This window comes from Heliconius melpomene, chromosome 4, assembly GCF_056956725.1.
Source record: "Heliconius melpomene rosina isolate 202511_hmr_F chromosome 4, ASM5695672v1, whole genome shotgun sequence".
NCBI classification, from domain to species: domain Eukaryota; kingdom Metazoa; phylum Arthropoda; class Insecta; order Lepidoptera; family Nymphalidae; genus Heliconius; species Heliconius melpomene.
Window position 1 is genome coordinate 2,168,666 of NC_140392.1, and position 13,665 is coordinate 2,182,330.

Here is a 13,665-nt window from a genome sequence, read left to right on the forward strand (position 1 = left end):
GGTTCAATGGGCCGTACCCGCCATAGAAAACTCTCACCATAAAAAAAATACCCTAAGGAACATATCTATATACACTCTGTGTCACCTCAAATAGGAATCAAACCTACAGCTGTCATGTTAACAGGCAGTCTCCTACGCCACGTATTTGGAAACTAAAAGAAAATTCTTATAATAATTAAAAATGTATTGAAAAGCCATAACAAATATTTCATTTGATAGATACCATCTACTAATGGTGTATGTAATTTGATTGTAGAAATATTACAATGGATTACTGTTAGTGCTACGTTTTGTTTTATTTATTGTATTTTGTTAGGAAATAATTCATTATTTGTTTAAATTACTTTTATGAATGGTGTTTTACTTAAGAAAATTGAAGAGGCCCTTGTGGCACATCGTCGTTACGTCAGGCTGTAAACGTGATCGTGGATTCGATTCTCATTCGGAAAACTCGGGCAAATTTATTATTTTCATTTTCCTCGCTCTAAGAACAAGATAAACCGCGGCGTTGAATTCCACCATTCAATACGTAATGTCTAAAAAATTTAGCAGAAAGGCGTCTTAACACTAGGTACCCTGTGCCATATGTTTTAGATATTTTCCTTATTATGTACAAATGATCACGTTTTATATATTCAGAAATATTTAGTACAGAACTCAAATAAAACAATAAAAAAGAAATACCTAATTTCAAATACCAGATATAGAGAAGGTATATTTAATTACATACTTTAAAAAAATATTAAATCTGCTTCACGCTGTATCCCGCATACCTATAGCAGAGTAGATAGGAAAACCTAGAGTTAAGAAAGAAAATTGAGACACTGGTCTCCACTTTCCACCGATTTTTTCGAGGTATTGCGTGTTGAGTGGCAGAACTCAACCTCGGGTTTTTGCCTTGTTGCCAGAGTGAACAAATGAAAATATAAAGAAACTAGCGACCCTATTGCGGCTTCGCCCGCTTTTACTACTGGATTATTCATATAATGTATGTTTGCAAATCACTTAAGATAATGTGAAAATTAATTAAACCCTAATGCAACCCGCATTTTCGTAGTTTCAATAAGGATTTTCCAATTGTTTTATACAGCAAGGATTTTTTAGTAGGTACCGTAATTTTATATCTGTGGTACTAATCTTTTCAAGTACTTATTAAAATATATTTAAATTACTATTTTTAGATACTTAAATGACATTAAATAATACATTCAACTCGAATTTTCCAATACGTGCAAACTCATCAAATCTTCGTTGCTATAAAGGCAGGCGGGTTTTTTTTTTTTCGAGCTTGTGGTTAATGCTGAAGAGGGTATTCTGTCCCTGATGAAAAGCAAGCACTACGTGGCTGCCTGTGACGAAAATTAAATAGAATGCATCGGCCGGGAATAGAACCCGGGCCGCCCGCGTGGCAGGCGAGCATTCTACCAATGAACCACCGATGACTACTCATGACTCGCTTGTATAAGCATAACGTCGCGAGGCGCGTTTCGCAGCAAGGATTTTTTGATATTGTAACAACTTCTAAAGTACTTATTAAAATGAAAAACAGAAAAGACAGTTTTGATCTACATTAAATGGCCAACGTAACTAATATACTTATTTATATGCTGAGAGTAAGGGATAAGTGAAACTTGACTCGATACAGCTGATGTGTGAACGGCGTGATGTGTCAATAATTAAATGCGTTTTTCTGTAAAACTATTCGCAATTTCGAAATAGTTTAAAAAGCAAATTTTATCTTCGTTTAACGTAGAAATTTAATAAAGTATTTTAAAGGATAAGGATTATTACCATTATGGAGAAATATCCCTCACAATAAAAAATATATTGAAATTACAATTTTTAGACAGAAATATGATCACTACACGTTATTCTTAAAAGATACGAATATGCCATCGCGGACTTTTTTGTAGATCTTATTAAGAGGAACAATACTCCAGTACATTTTTTTCATGTAGTACTTACCATTAAAGCAGCGCATGCGCCAAAGTGTCTCAGCGGGTAGGACTTTATACACATTTATCGTATTTATGTTAATTTACATAAGAATGTACAAATAATAAACTATATATAAACCTTCCCTGAGAAATACTCGACCTAATGGTGAAAACCGCATCCAAATCCGTTGGGTGGTTTAGAAGAAGAAGAGTTAGAAAGTTCAGACAGACACAAAAAGAGACTTTGTTTTATAAGATATAGGATAGGATAGGATAATGACTCATTCCCTCGAGTGGGGATCAAATCTATAACCGTCGCATTACAGTCACACCCTTTTGCCCCTGCGCCTCAATAGCCTCACTAGATATAGGTAAGTAGGTACCTACGTTATTTACCTATTTAAATAAATCAATAAATAAATCATTAAATCATTATTGAATACTTAAGTATTAAATAAACGCGCTAGAGGAGAAACGTTTATAATTAACGCGCCCCGAGAGCCCTCGACGGTAATCCGTTCAAAGGAAGGGGTTCATTTAATTATTTAATCGTTGGTAATCACTTGTTCGGTGTCGATAATGTTTGTTTTCATATTCTTAAGCAAATATTTATGTTTTACTATTGAAATGGAGTGTCTTGACTCTAGTTTCCTAGCTACCCTCTGTCTACAATGCTATTTTGCGGGATGCAGGATGAAGCTAGTTTATTTCTTTTTATTATTAAGATATGTGTTATTATAATATTATAGCTATTGTAGTGTAGTGGAGAAATTACAGATTGTCGCAATTATTACGGGTTTTATCTCTATTTGAAGATATTTTTATTTAACACCTACTTTCATTGAGACCTTTATTTCGCAGTTTCACAATATCTGATATAAAGTACGAAATTCAACGTCACAGTTTGCCTCGAAACCAGCACGAATAAAATAGAAAAATTAAATATTTCACTTCGAGTTGGAATCGAACCCATACCAACCTATCGACTAAAAAAAAGCTTCTAAAAAAATATATACCCATATATTTAATCACTTAGCCAAATAAACCAAATCAGATGAATCAAAAACATGGGGGTTTATTGCAAAATCTAATACACGTTGTATCTAGGGCTAGACTACAATCGGCTTAGTGGCAGCGCTCGGGGCGGTCCATTACAGTGCCTATATGGAGTAAGCCAAATTTAGTTTATGATTTTAAAATAGATATATTGTTATATTAATTTATACAATATAAAATATTTTCAAGCGAACTAAAAATTGTATGGAAAAACATTTTAAAAATAAATTAATTTTGGTGCTGAGGCCAGTAGTGAAGCATGGGTTGAGTTCCACCACTCAACACGCAATGCCTTCAGAATTCGGCGGAAAGTATCTTAATGGGAACAGAGAGTCCTATTACTAGATTCCTAGGTTCTCTCTGCCTACCTTACTATGTGCGACAGGATACAGCGTAAGGCTAAAAAAGAAAACACGGGAAATATTGGTTACAAGGAAGGAAGTGTTGTGTTCCGCCACTACGCGTATGACATTTGAAAAATTAGGATGAAACTGTAGAAATTAGTATTAATTGAAAAAGGGTGACGCTGATAATTTTAAAGCTCAGTAATCATATTTTCAAACGTCATTGAACTCACTACCATCGAATTCAAAGTAAATAGCTTTGCTAGAAACGTTCTCAACTACGAGTAAGTTATAAATATTATACAATATATTTAAGCCTCTTCACATAGTTTGAATGACCGCCGCGTGTACGCGTGTACTGTTCAAATTAGGGCGTGTGTACAAACACTGGGACAAGGGGACACTCCATTTTTACTAAATTAAAAAAGGTCTCGACACTTAGCAAACATCTACTATTATCTTCAAGCCTTTCACACATTCTGCGGAGAGAAAGAGAAAATTTTGTGTGAAAATATCATTTAAATATGTCCATAAAAATATGTCCAATTTATTGTATTTTCAAACTAGCGAACCGCTCGCGGCTTCGCCCGTTTGAACTACACAATTATTTGTTTACTAATCATTTCAACTTTCGTGGTACAATAACATTATCATTTTAAAGACAATATCCATTTATTGGAAACTAAAGTTTCAACCAGTCTCATATAAAACAAATACTAAATGTTCCTATATAATAATTTTGGTAAAATAATTTGGTAAAATTTAAACGAACTATTTGTAGGTATTTGTAAATCTAGTTAGCTAAACAGTAATTTATCTTAAAGAATAAGAACCTGTTATCACCGTTGAACAAGACCACTTATAATTAATTTTCCTTTTGAAACACACTGCAAATTCCAAATAATAAAAGTTAAAAACAAAAACAAACTGCTATATATTTTTTAGCCGCCGTCTTGAATACAAACAGTTTCAATCTTGAAGACGTATCGCCCTTAATCCTCAGAACGAACATTAAAGACAACAACCAACTACCCTACACTTACAAGGAGTACGAAATATATCAGAAATTATTACGAGCTACATTAGACGCTAGCGTCCCGTTTGCGGCTTCGCCCGCTAAATTAGGATAGCATTCGTGTTTTTATATGTCTGTCTGTAGTAAAAGACTTAGAAAAGATATTAATATGAAACTTGTAGTATCTTGAGTTAGATTATTGTAACTTCCATAAGAATTTTTGGTTAATTTGGAAATAAAAAAGTATAACTTAAGACACTTTACATTAAGACTTCTCTTCGCAACGTAGGTTGCGAAGTAATTCTAGAGGCGTTGCGTGTTGAGAGGAGGAACTTAACGCCGCGCATTGTCTCGACACCAAAACGAAAACTTTGAATATTTCATATCCAATAGGAATCGAATTCACAACATTTCGCGTTTAGACTCGCTCAGATTGTGGCCTTTTACACATAAAACCCAAAAAACCCACCGCACGTCTCCCACACGTAACACCCCCACCACCATACGATGCCAGTCACGTACTTAATAGATACTTTGTTAGACGATTCAATTGTACCAGTTGATGTTATAATAAATCAGTGCCCGCGTTAGTGGTCTTAGTCACGTTTGTCGTTTAAATGATCACTCTTTTTTTTATTTTTCCTTATGTAAGGGAGAAAATACGAATAAAAAGGTGGTTTTTCTTTTTAAAAATACTTTTTTTAGATATAGAATCAAACAATGTGAGCAGAGAACGGCTTCTAGGACACGCGGGTTCAGATTCTACTATGTTCCAATTAAAAAGAAATAAAAAAGGAAGTTTCTGTGCAATGTGTGAAATAAAACATTTAAAAAAATTAAATATGACTTTTCTTTCAATTTATGTTATCTTCGCGCTTTTCCCCCACATGTAACACGATAGGCAGAGAGAACTCAGTGTACAGACACTCCGTTTAAACGCATACATGTTGAATATCGGAACCTTACGCTGAATGCTTTGACAGAAATTAAAATTATTCAAATATATTAATTGTCTAAAATAAACACCGCCGAATTTTCTTACCATTCCCTTGTTACCAGAACGAAACAATAAGAATATTAATACATAATAATTAATTTCCCTAAGTGGGAATCGAACTCACAACCTACACGTTTATAGTATATATCAATTATGAATAGCACCACTAACTCTAACACGTCAATAGTGAACTATCCTCCGGCTACAGACATGCAGTTAATAGAATAACCAATCCGCATATAAATCACTTGACAGACGGCGAGGTAATTATACGCCCTGCTTCCGAACTGTGAATATATTGTGGAGGCCAGGCGTGGTGCAGGGCACAAACGAGACAAGTGCGGGTTCGATTTGTACTGGAGAAAATGAAATATTTAATATTTTCATTTTTCAAAGGAAAGCGTGTAACGCTTCTAGAATTCGGCGGAAAGTGGGAAACGGGAGTGTTTAACTTTAGACTAGGTTCCCAGGGTCCCTCTGTCTACATTTCATTACAGAAATATTTATTTAAACTTATATTTCCAGTTCTTCTCTCTGGTGTCAAGGCAAAATTCTTCGGAAATTGGGGAACGGAGTGTCTTAATAATAGGTTCCCTCTGCCTATCCTGCTATGTGCGGGATACAGCGTGAAGCTGATTTATTTTAAAACATATTATTATCTCAATCACAAATGATGAATAATTAAAATCTACCAAACTGCAGCTGCTTTGTATTCCAGAAAGCTAACAAAAAACAGAAAAAAGTTCCATTTCATGACCTCCACTAAAAAGTATCTATAGAAAGTTCTATCTTTCATGACCTCTTTTCCCTTTCATAAAACCTTTAAAACAATGCCTTTGCAAAACGAATTTAGGTTACTTCGCAAGCCATATGCTATGCCTATGTGGTATATTTTTTCTTTAAATTTCAATTGAAAATTCCTTTATTTCATTGTGAGTTTACATAAATATTTTTTTTGCTTAATATATTGATGTCATTTAGTAAGATGTTATTAATGTCATCTAGTGGATGTTAAAGGAACATGTATAAGAGTAAAAAATATAGCAGGGTAGGAAGAGAAAATCTGGTGCTTAAACACGCTGTTCACCATCTTCCCCTCAATTTTCAAGAGCAAAAAAATAATTTATACATTATACTGCTATAATATATTAATAAGTTTTCACAAATTACCAAAATTCCTAAAAATAATTAAAAAAAAATACTTCAAATTCATCAATTGCCAAAAGCATCCATTGAAAACATCACAAACCCTACTCGCCCGACTGTGAATAAAAGCATCGAGCGGGATAGGCAAAAAAGTTTCATCACAAAATTGGAATCCCCAATTAATTGGTGCGAGATTACCGATCGGTACTAAATTAAACATTTTCTCTTATTTAAGAGCGAAATGAAGTCCATTTGGATTCCACGGCAGTAATTACCCAGAGTTTACGACGTGCCACCGGCCACGTGCAGTACTGTAGCAAAATGGCGGAGTCTCTAGGGCCATGTCTGTTTCAAACTTAGATAGCAAATGTTTAGAAGTGAATTTTAATTAATGATTGCTTTTGTTAGTATCTATCTATCTATCTATTATATTGTAATAGTATCTATTGACGATTCTTTCGTTCGGATAAATGTTTTATCGGAGTATCTTACTTTGTATGAGTATATATATATGATAAAAAAACATATAAATGTACTAAAAAGTTCTAATAAGAGTACTAAAGTGAAAGGCTGTTAGCTTCCGTGCATGAAGAACTATGTATCTTAACAATAAATTCCCTCTTCCTACCCTGCTATATGGAGAATATAACGTGAACCTAAAGAACCCAAAAAAAAAATTCTTAAACGGAACAAAAGCTAAAGCATAAGCTATACCAATAAAAATATATCAAAATATGAAAAAAATAAAATAAAAAACCCATCACTAAGTAACTCAGAAAGAAGACTAATCGCAGATTACATTCAGAATGTGATTGGAAAAATTTTCCTGCAACTTTTTAAATTGGATTTCCAATTCGAGCTCGGTTTGGCTCCAATGTCGACGATAATGCGATTGCTTCGATACTTAGCTATTAAATTGCATCTTTGAGATACGTTTACGCGGTATATAAGGGTTTGCTTATAAAATTGATTTTTTACTGTTTAATAGCTCGTTTTTTTAATGATGAAATTGATCCAATTTTTTTTTTAAATATTCTTTTTATTTTAACGTTGTGGTGGTTGTAAGTACAAATTACGTGAAAGAAAATTTATGAAAGTACTAAGCTCCATTTACTATTATAATTTTCATACGCTAACCTTTATATTAGCTTTTTGATTTCATATTTTTTTTTTACATTTCATAAATTTTCATTTCATTTTCATTTGAAGGCATTGAGTATGAGAGAATCTAACAAGTGGCGGAAGTCTTGTTACCAGAGCGACCGTCCAGAACCGTGGAACAGAGTATTTTAACATTAGATTGGTACCCTCTGTCTACCCTCTCCTTTGTTGTGAAGATAAAAAACAAGAAAATTACTCACCACGTCCTTAGCATGATCTTCCTCAGTGGTCTCAATGTCGACACTTTCGTCACTGTCGCGATCGCTCTTCGTAGACCTCGCGGGTGAGGACCGTAGCGGAGAACGTAGAGGTGACGTTGCGGGAGAACGGAGAGGAGACCGCGACCGTCTTGGCGATGTGGGTGACCTAATCAATTATAGGAGGGTTAAGTAAAATAACTAGTTCTTATAAAACACTAAAAACAGGCTTTTGCGCTATAGGACGTGCTCGTACCTATAAATTATATTAGTCTAAGCTCGATTGGTTTATGTAACGTTATACGAGTTATTAATATTTACTAAACTTACAATATTTATATTAACATAATTTTCTATTTACCTATTTGGTGATCGCGTTGGTGAAATAACAGGTGACACCTGCGGCGATTCCAATCTGTGCGAACGCACGGGGCGGAACGCGCGCGGTTCCTCAATGGCACCAACGCTGCTTAACGCTGTTAATGCACCTTAATTGAAAGAAATTGTTTATACTAATAGAATTTAAGAATATTATTTATACTAATAATATAAAACTGAAGAGTTTGTTTGGTTTAACGCGCCAATCTCAGGAATTACTAGTTCGAATTGATCATTTTTTTTTTGGTAGACCACTTATCAAGGAAAATCAAAAGCTTTTCTTTTAAAAGGCATGGCAAAAGTTTCGATGTAACCCACTCTAACTGCGGTGAAAGTTAGGATTAGTTAACTATGAATTCATAGTTATTTACGAAATCCGTATACAAATTTTACTAAGTAATTTAAATCTCTTAATTTATTTATCTTGTTTTTTTACGGGATGAAGCGCGGCGTTAGTACTTACGTGCTCTCATCCTTTCTATATATAGCAAAGGCGTAAAATTAAGAAAAGCAAGTTACTTACCAGGAGACCACAGTGTAGGTTTAAGCCATGGCAAAGCATATGGCAATGGTAACCTCGCCCCCCATACATAGTCAGCGAGTCGCGGAACAGGAGTGTGTGACGGAGGGCTGGCCGGTGCCCGCTTCACTTCAGATTCCACTTCCGGCCTGCGAATTGGTACCCTTCTGTGGCACAATTTTAAACCGAACTTTGTGAAAGGATGGGTTAACTAAAAATTACATGTTTTTTTATCTCTGTTTATGTTTTTTAAATTTATATAGGTTTTTATATGTATAGCATTTAAGTCCGTATTTATTAACCGTTCTCAAGTATGAGATCGATCTTGAGATGCTATTTTAAAAAAAAATACATATTAATTAAAAAAAAATTATAAATCTAAAGATCGATCTCAGATGTAAGAGCAGTTAATAGTAGTAGTCAACTTTCTTTCGAATCGGCTTAAATAAATCATTGAATTTAGCGGAGTCTAACGCCGCATTTCATCAATTAACCTTCGGGCAACCTAGCCTAGCTACACATGCTTACCTAGCAGCAGAAAGCATTCGTTTCCTAGTTCCTCCATTAAACATAGCCTTGACATCTTCCCAAGCATGTATAACCTCTACAGGAGGACTTCCACTGAGTTTCATGTGTCGTCTCCAAGAGTTGAAGTTGGCTGCGTCCGGCTGTACGTACTTGTCACCAGGACCAACGCGGTGGGAGTGAAATATGAATTTGTTGGGAGAGAAGAATAATCCACAGTAGGCGCATTTGATGCATTTCGCTCTGGACGAGTTATACCTAAGGAAGGGAAAAATAGTAATAGGAATTTTAATTTTCACGATATTTACATATTTTAAAATTAAACTCTTTAACCAATTAATCACATAAATTTAGTTCAATACATTTGTACAGCATCTAAATATAAATACGACGATTCGATTCCCATTTGAGGAATTAATTATTTTTATTTCCTCACCGAGATACCTCACAGTAGTGAGTTACGCCTTTATTTTTTTGAGGAAACGAGCGGGAACGAGTTTCAAGACTAGCTCAATTGGAAGCTGTATCTGTTTTACACACTCTAATATGTTCGAGTCCTACAATATATTTTTATACTCAAATCTTATACAATCAGTAATTCCAATACAATACCTAGCGGGTAAGAACGCTCCCCTACACCCCCACGCGCACTCGTGGTGCACGGCAAACGCGAAGTCATCGGGCAACCTCGGCGGGGCGTTGTCGCCTAGAAACGATTTACAGAGGCGTTCCGCTTCCCGTCGGGTTATCATACCTGTTGGAAATGGAAGAAGCTTCTATAGAAGAAATAAAGTAAAGTCTAGAATTCGGCGGAAAGTGGGGAGAGGAAGTGTCTTAACACAATCCATTCCCATTAAGACATTTCCGTTCTTCACTTTCAGCTGAATTCTGAAGGCATTGCGTGTTGAGTGTCTCCTTGCTGCTAGAGTGGGAAAACTGGCCTACCTTTTAAGCTTTTTTAAAATATATTCTTTTGCAAATTACCATTACAATTTAATTTGTTTACTAATTACTAAGCTGTATTGTTAGAAATCGTTAGGAAAGTTTAATCAAAACAAGCGTAGCGTATTTAAGAATAAGTACTTCACCTGTCAATAGACAAGTGATTATTGGATATTGGAAAGCTTTAAGTGTAGGTAATCCGTTGAGGGAGAATCGCTTCAGCGCGTATGTACGGAAGAATTTATCGTCTTTTCCTTCCTTTTCCATCAACTAAAGAATTTATTCTAAAATCTCACTCTCTTTCTTTGGTAAAATATCAAGGCACTGCTAATGCTATATAGCCCGTACATACGGGTTTGAACTAAATTTTGTAATAAAATAATCTTAAAAATATATAGATATTCATGGAGAGAAAATATTTGTTATTAATATAGAAACATTATTAAAAGAAAATCTTAAAAATACTTGTTTTATATTAAAACATAACTAAATGTTAATGTTTTTACTAAATATCAGTTTTTCTTACCACATCGCCTTGAAGACACCGGCATAGCGCCGGCCCGACGGAGGATCTCCAGCTGCACGGGAGTGCACTGCACGCAAGTTATACCCAAAGCTACACGACGATTGTGGATTTCATTGTATGAGAATTGTTTGAGTAGCGTGTTCGATATCTGGGCGAGACACAGACGTTCGACTCCCTCAATGACTAGAGAAACAATTGGTACGCCATATAGGAGGACAGTTCCCACCTGGTGGAAGCAAACAGAATTTCTTGAGATATTTCCTTATTATTTGAGATTGCTATGCATTATATTACATTAAATTACTTATCTAACATTCTCTTTCTAATATTATCTTTTCTTGACACCCCTATTCGTAGGTACTACTACGGAGAGCCGTAATGATCATGAAAGGTCAGAATTTAAAATATTATATGGCTAAAAACTTATAAAAAGTGGCTTTTAATTAATGATTCGATAAAAAATAATTGTAACAAATTAAAATATATCTTGAAAACAAAGCAATTCAATTTAGTAGCGCCGCTTGTAATATTTAGTTACACAAATATTCAAAATGAAATACACTTTTGATAAAATAGTTTAAAAAATCCTTATATTATTAGAAATAATAATAAAATATGCTTACTTGATTAGGTTTACTACTCATTTCTAACCCTTTATGTTCAGAGCGAGGCTTTAGAGACTCTCGTGGTGACAGCGCCAAGTTCGTCGCCTCCATTCTGTACAAAAAATTTAACATTAAGGTAATGCATATTATGTTTTAGTAAAAACTAAATACTTCATTTCAATATTATATACTGTTGGAAGGTATGACAAAAATAACTATTTTTATATTATATTAGAAATCAAATATAAAAAACCTTAATACCATATCTTAATAACGCCCATTAGACGTAACTCAGCAATAGATCATTAACACAAAGTAAGCTATTACAATAATCTGGTACATTTCACCGACCAATAAACCATGGAGCCATAGAACTGGTCGAACAAAGACATTGGGAAAATAATGCGTGTGAATTTAGTGTATCGAATATCAATTCGTATTTGGGGCAAGGGCAATAATGTATCCACTATGAGGGCATTACCCTTACGTTTTGTCAACTATTTATGTTATTGATTATATTCTTTAACTGTATAAATGTTGTATATTAATCGTATGTTATTTTTGATAGGATTTGTACTATACTAATAGTTTGGTTACGCAATAACGCGTAAGCATTAACCTGATAAATATAGATTTATTTAATAATCGTTGTAAAAAGAAGTGAAGTGAAGTTGATAAGTGTTTCAGATTCTATACTATCTAATTAAATCAGGCCTTAGGCTTTATCCCACACGGCGGGATTAGCGGGAAAGACCCTAGTGTTGGCACAAACCGTTACCCATTTTCCGCCAGATTTTTCGAGATATTGCGTGTTAAAGTATAGAAGACTGCATTCTTTGAAATTCTTCTATATTATTATTTTTTAAAATAACAACCTTTTTTGAACGTAGGTATCACTTTTCCACATCTACTTGCATAAAATATTAATGATGTAATTTGGATTAGGACAAACAATAAAAATTTAACTACAACCACCCTCGCTCATTCAAAAAGACATCATTTAAAAGTTAACAAAATATGTCAGTTTGTAATAAATCACCACTTGATATTTTCTGGTCACCCCCAATGTTAAAAATCAACAGAGGGATGCTCATCGTTTTTAAGTTCAAGGGTTGACTATAATTTATTTTTTATTTTCACACATACAAGTATCTCTTGCTATTTCACGATAAACGTAGAAAGGTTAATGATAAATCACTACATTTTACCGATCGCCGATGATTGCCGTAAACCCAAACCCTTTCCTTTCTTTCCTTTCCTGACAGTAATTCAAATATGGTTCTTTTAAATGAACTAATCGACAATTTGACTTGATTGTATATTATATAAAAAAAATACAAAAACAATCTATTAAGAAAAACGATAAGCTGAAAAAACTTGAAGTCTTGATAAACTTATATAAACGTTACTCAAGTTATCAATACCAATATTACTTTAAAAATAAACTGAACCTGTAATAACCGCCCAAATACTGTAAGACAATAAAAAAATATACCAACACATGATTCAATACGAAGTTAGCATCCCTACAGAATCAGAAGCGATCATTAGGGGTGGGACTGGTAATTTGCCACCCCAATGTATGGAGAAGCTCAAATTGATTACATTAAATGGCATTACATTATATTAATGATTGCATATGTTGCTTTCGTTACGTATTATTTTGCTCAATGGAAATTAGCTGCGATGGCGTGATTTTTTTATTGACTGTAGCTTTGTTATTTGTAGATTTGGTATATGTTATGTTATTTAGGTAATTTATGGAAAACTAGTGGACCCGAACGCGGCTACGCCCGCTGAAACTATACGAATATTTATGAAATATATTTATGAAATTATTTTCAGTATTATAGAGAGATGCGTTAAGCAAGCTCATTTTGGGTGACGTTTTATAACAACAAACTTTTCAAATCGTTGCTTAGCAACGCGACGGTTGTTGATAATATGGCGGAATAAATTGCATGATCAAATTAATAAGTATTTTAATATATTGGTATATGTATATCGAAAATATCACAAATATGAGCAAAAAAAGTATCCTATATTCATCCCGAGACCCTCAAGTATCTCTATATGAGTATTTTATCACAATTAAATTAGCGGTTTGGCCCTGAGTGCGTAAAAGACAGACAGACAGTCAGAGTTACTTTCGAATTTATAATATAGGTATGGATTATTGATTCTAAGGTTTCTTTTACGATTTTTCATATTTAAGGTTCATAAGTCCGACGCGTAGTGTCATCTCTGCCTACCATGCTGTATGCGGGATAAATTGTGAAGCTAAGAAAATATAATGAAATTAGTCAAAGTAGGTAT

General features: G+C 34.1%; 1 protein-coding gene across 1 annotated transcript; it reads right to left on the minus strand.

The window, feature by feature from the left end:
- Positions 1–3,807: 3,807 nt before the first annotated feature.
- fuss (SKI family transcriptional corepressor fussel) lies at positions 3,808–11,460 on the minus strand. Its single transcript, XM_085185171.1, has 8 exons — positions 11,368–11,460; positions 10,745–10,970; positions 9,889–10,030; positions 9,280–9,534; positions 8,755–8,900; positions 8,215–8,341; positions 7,857–8,022; positions 3,808–3,816 (listed from the first exon to the last, which is right to left on the minus strand). The coding sequence occupies exons 1-8, from the start codon at positions 11,458–11,460 to the stop codon at positions 3,808–3,810; spliced, it is 1,164 nt and encodes a 387-aa protein (XP_085041297.1).
- Between the last annotated feature and the right edge of the window lie 2,205 nt (positions 11,461–13,665).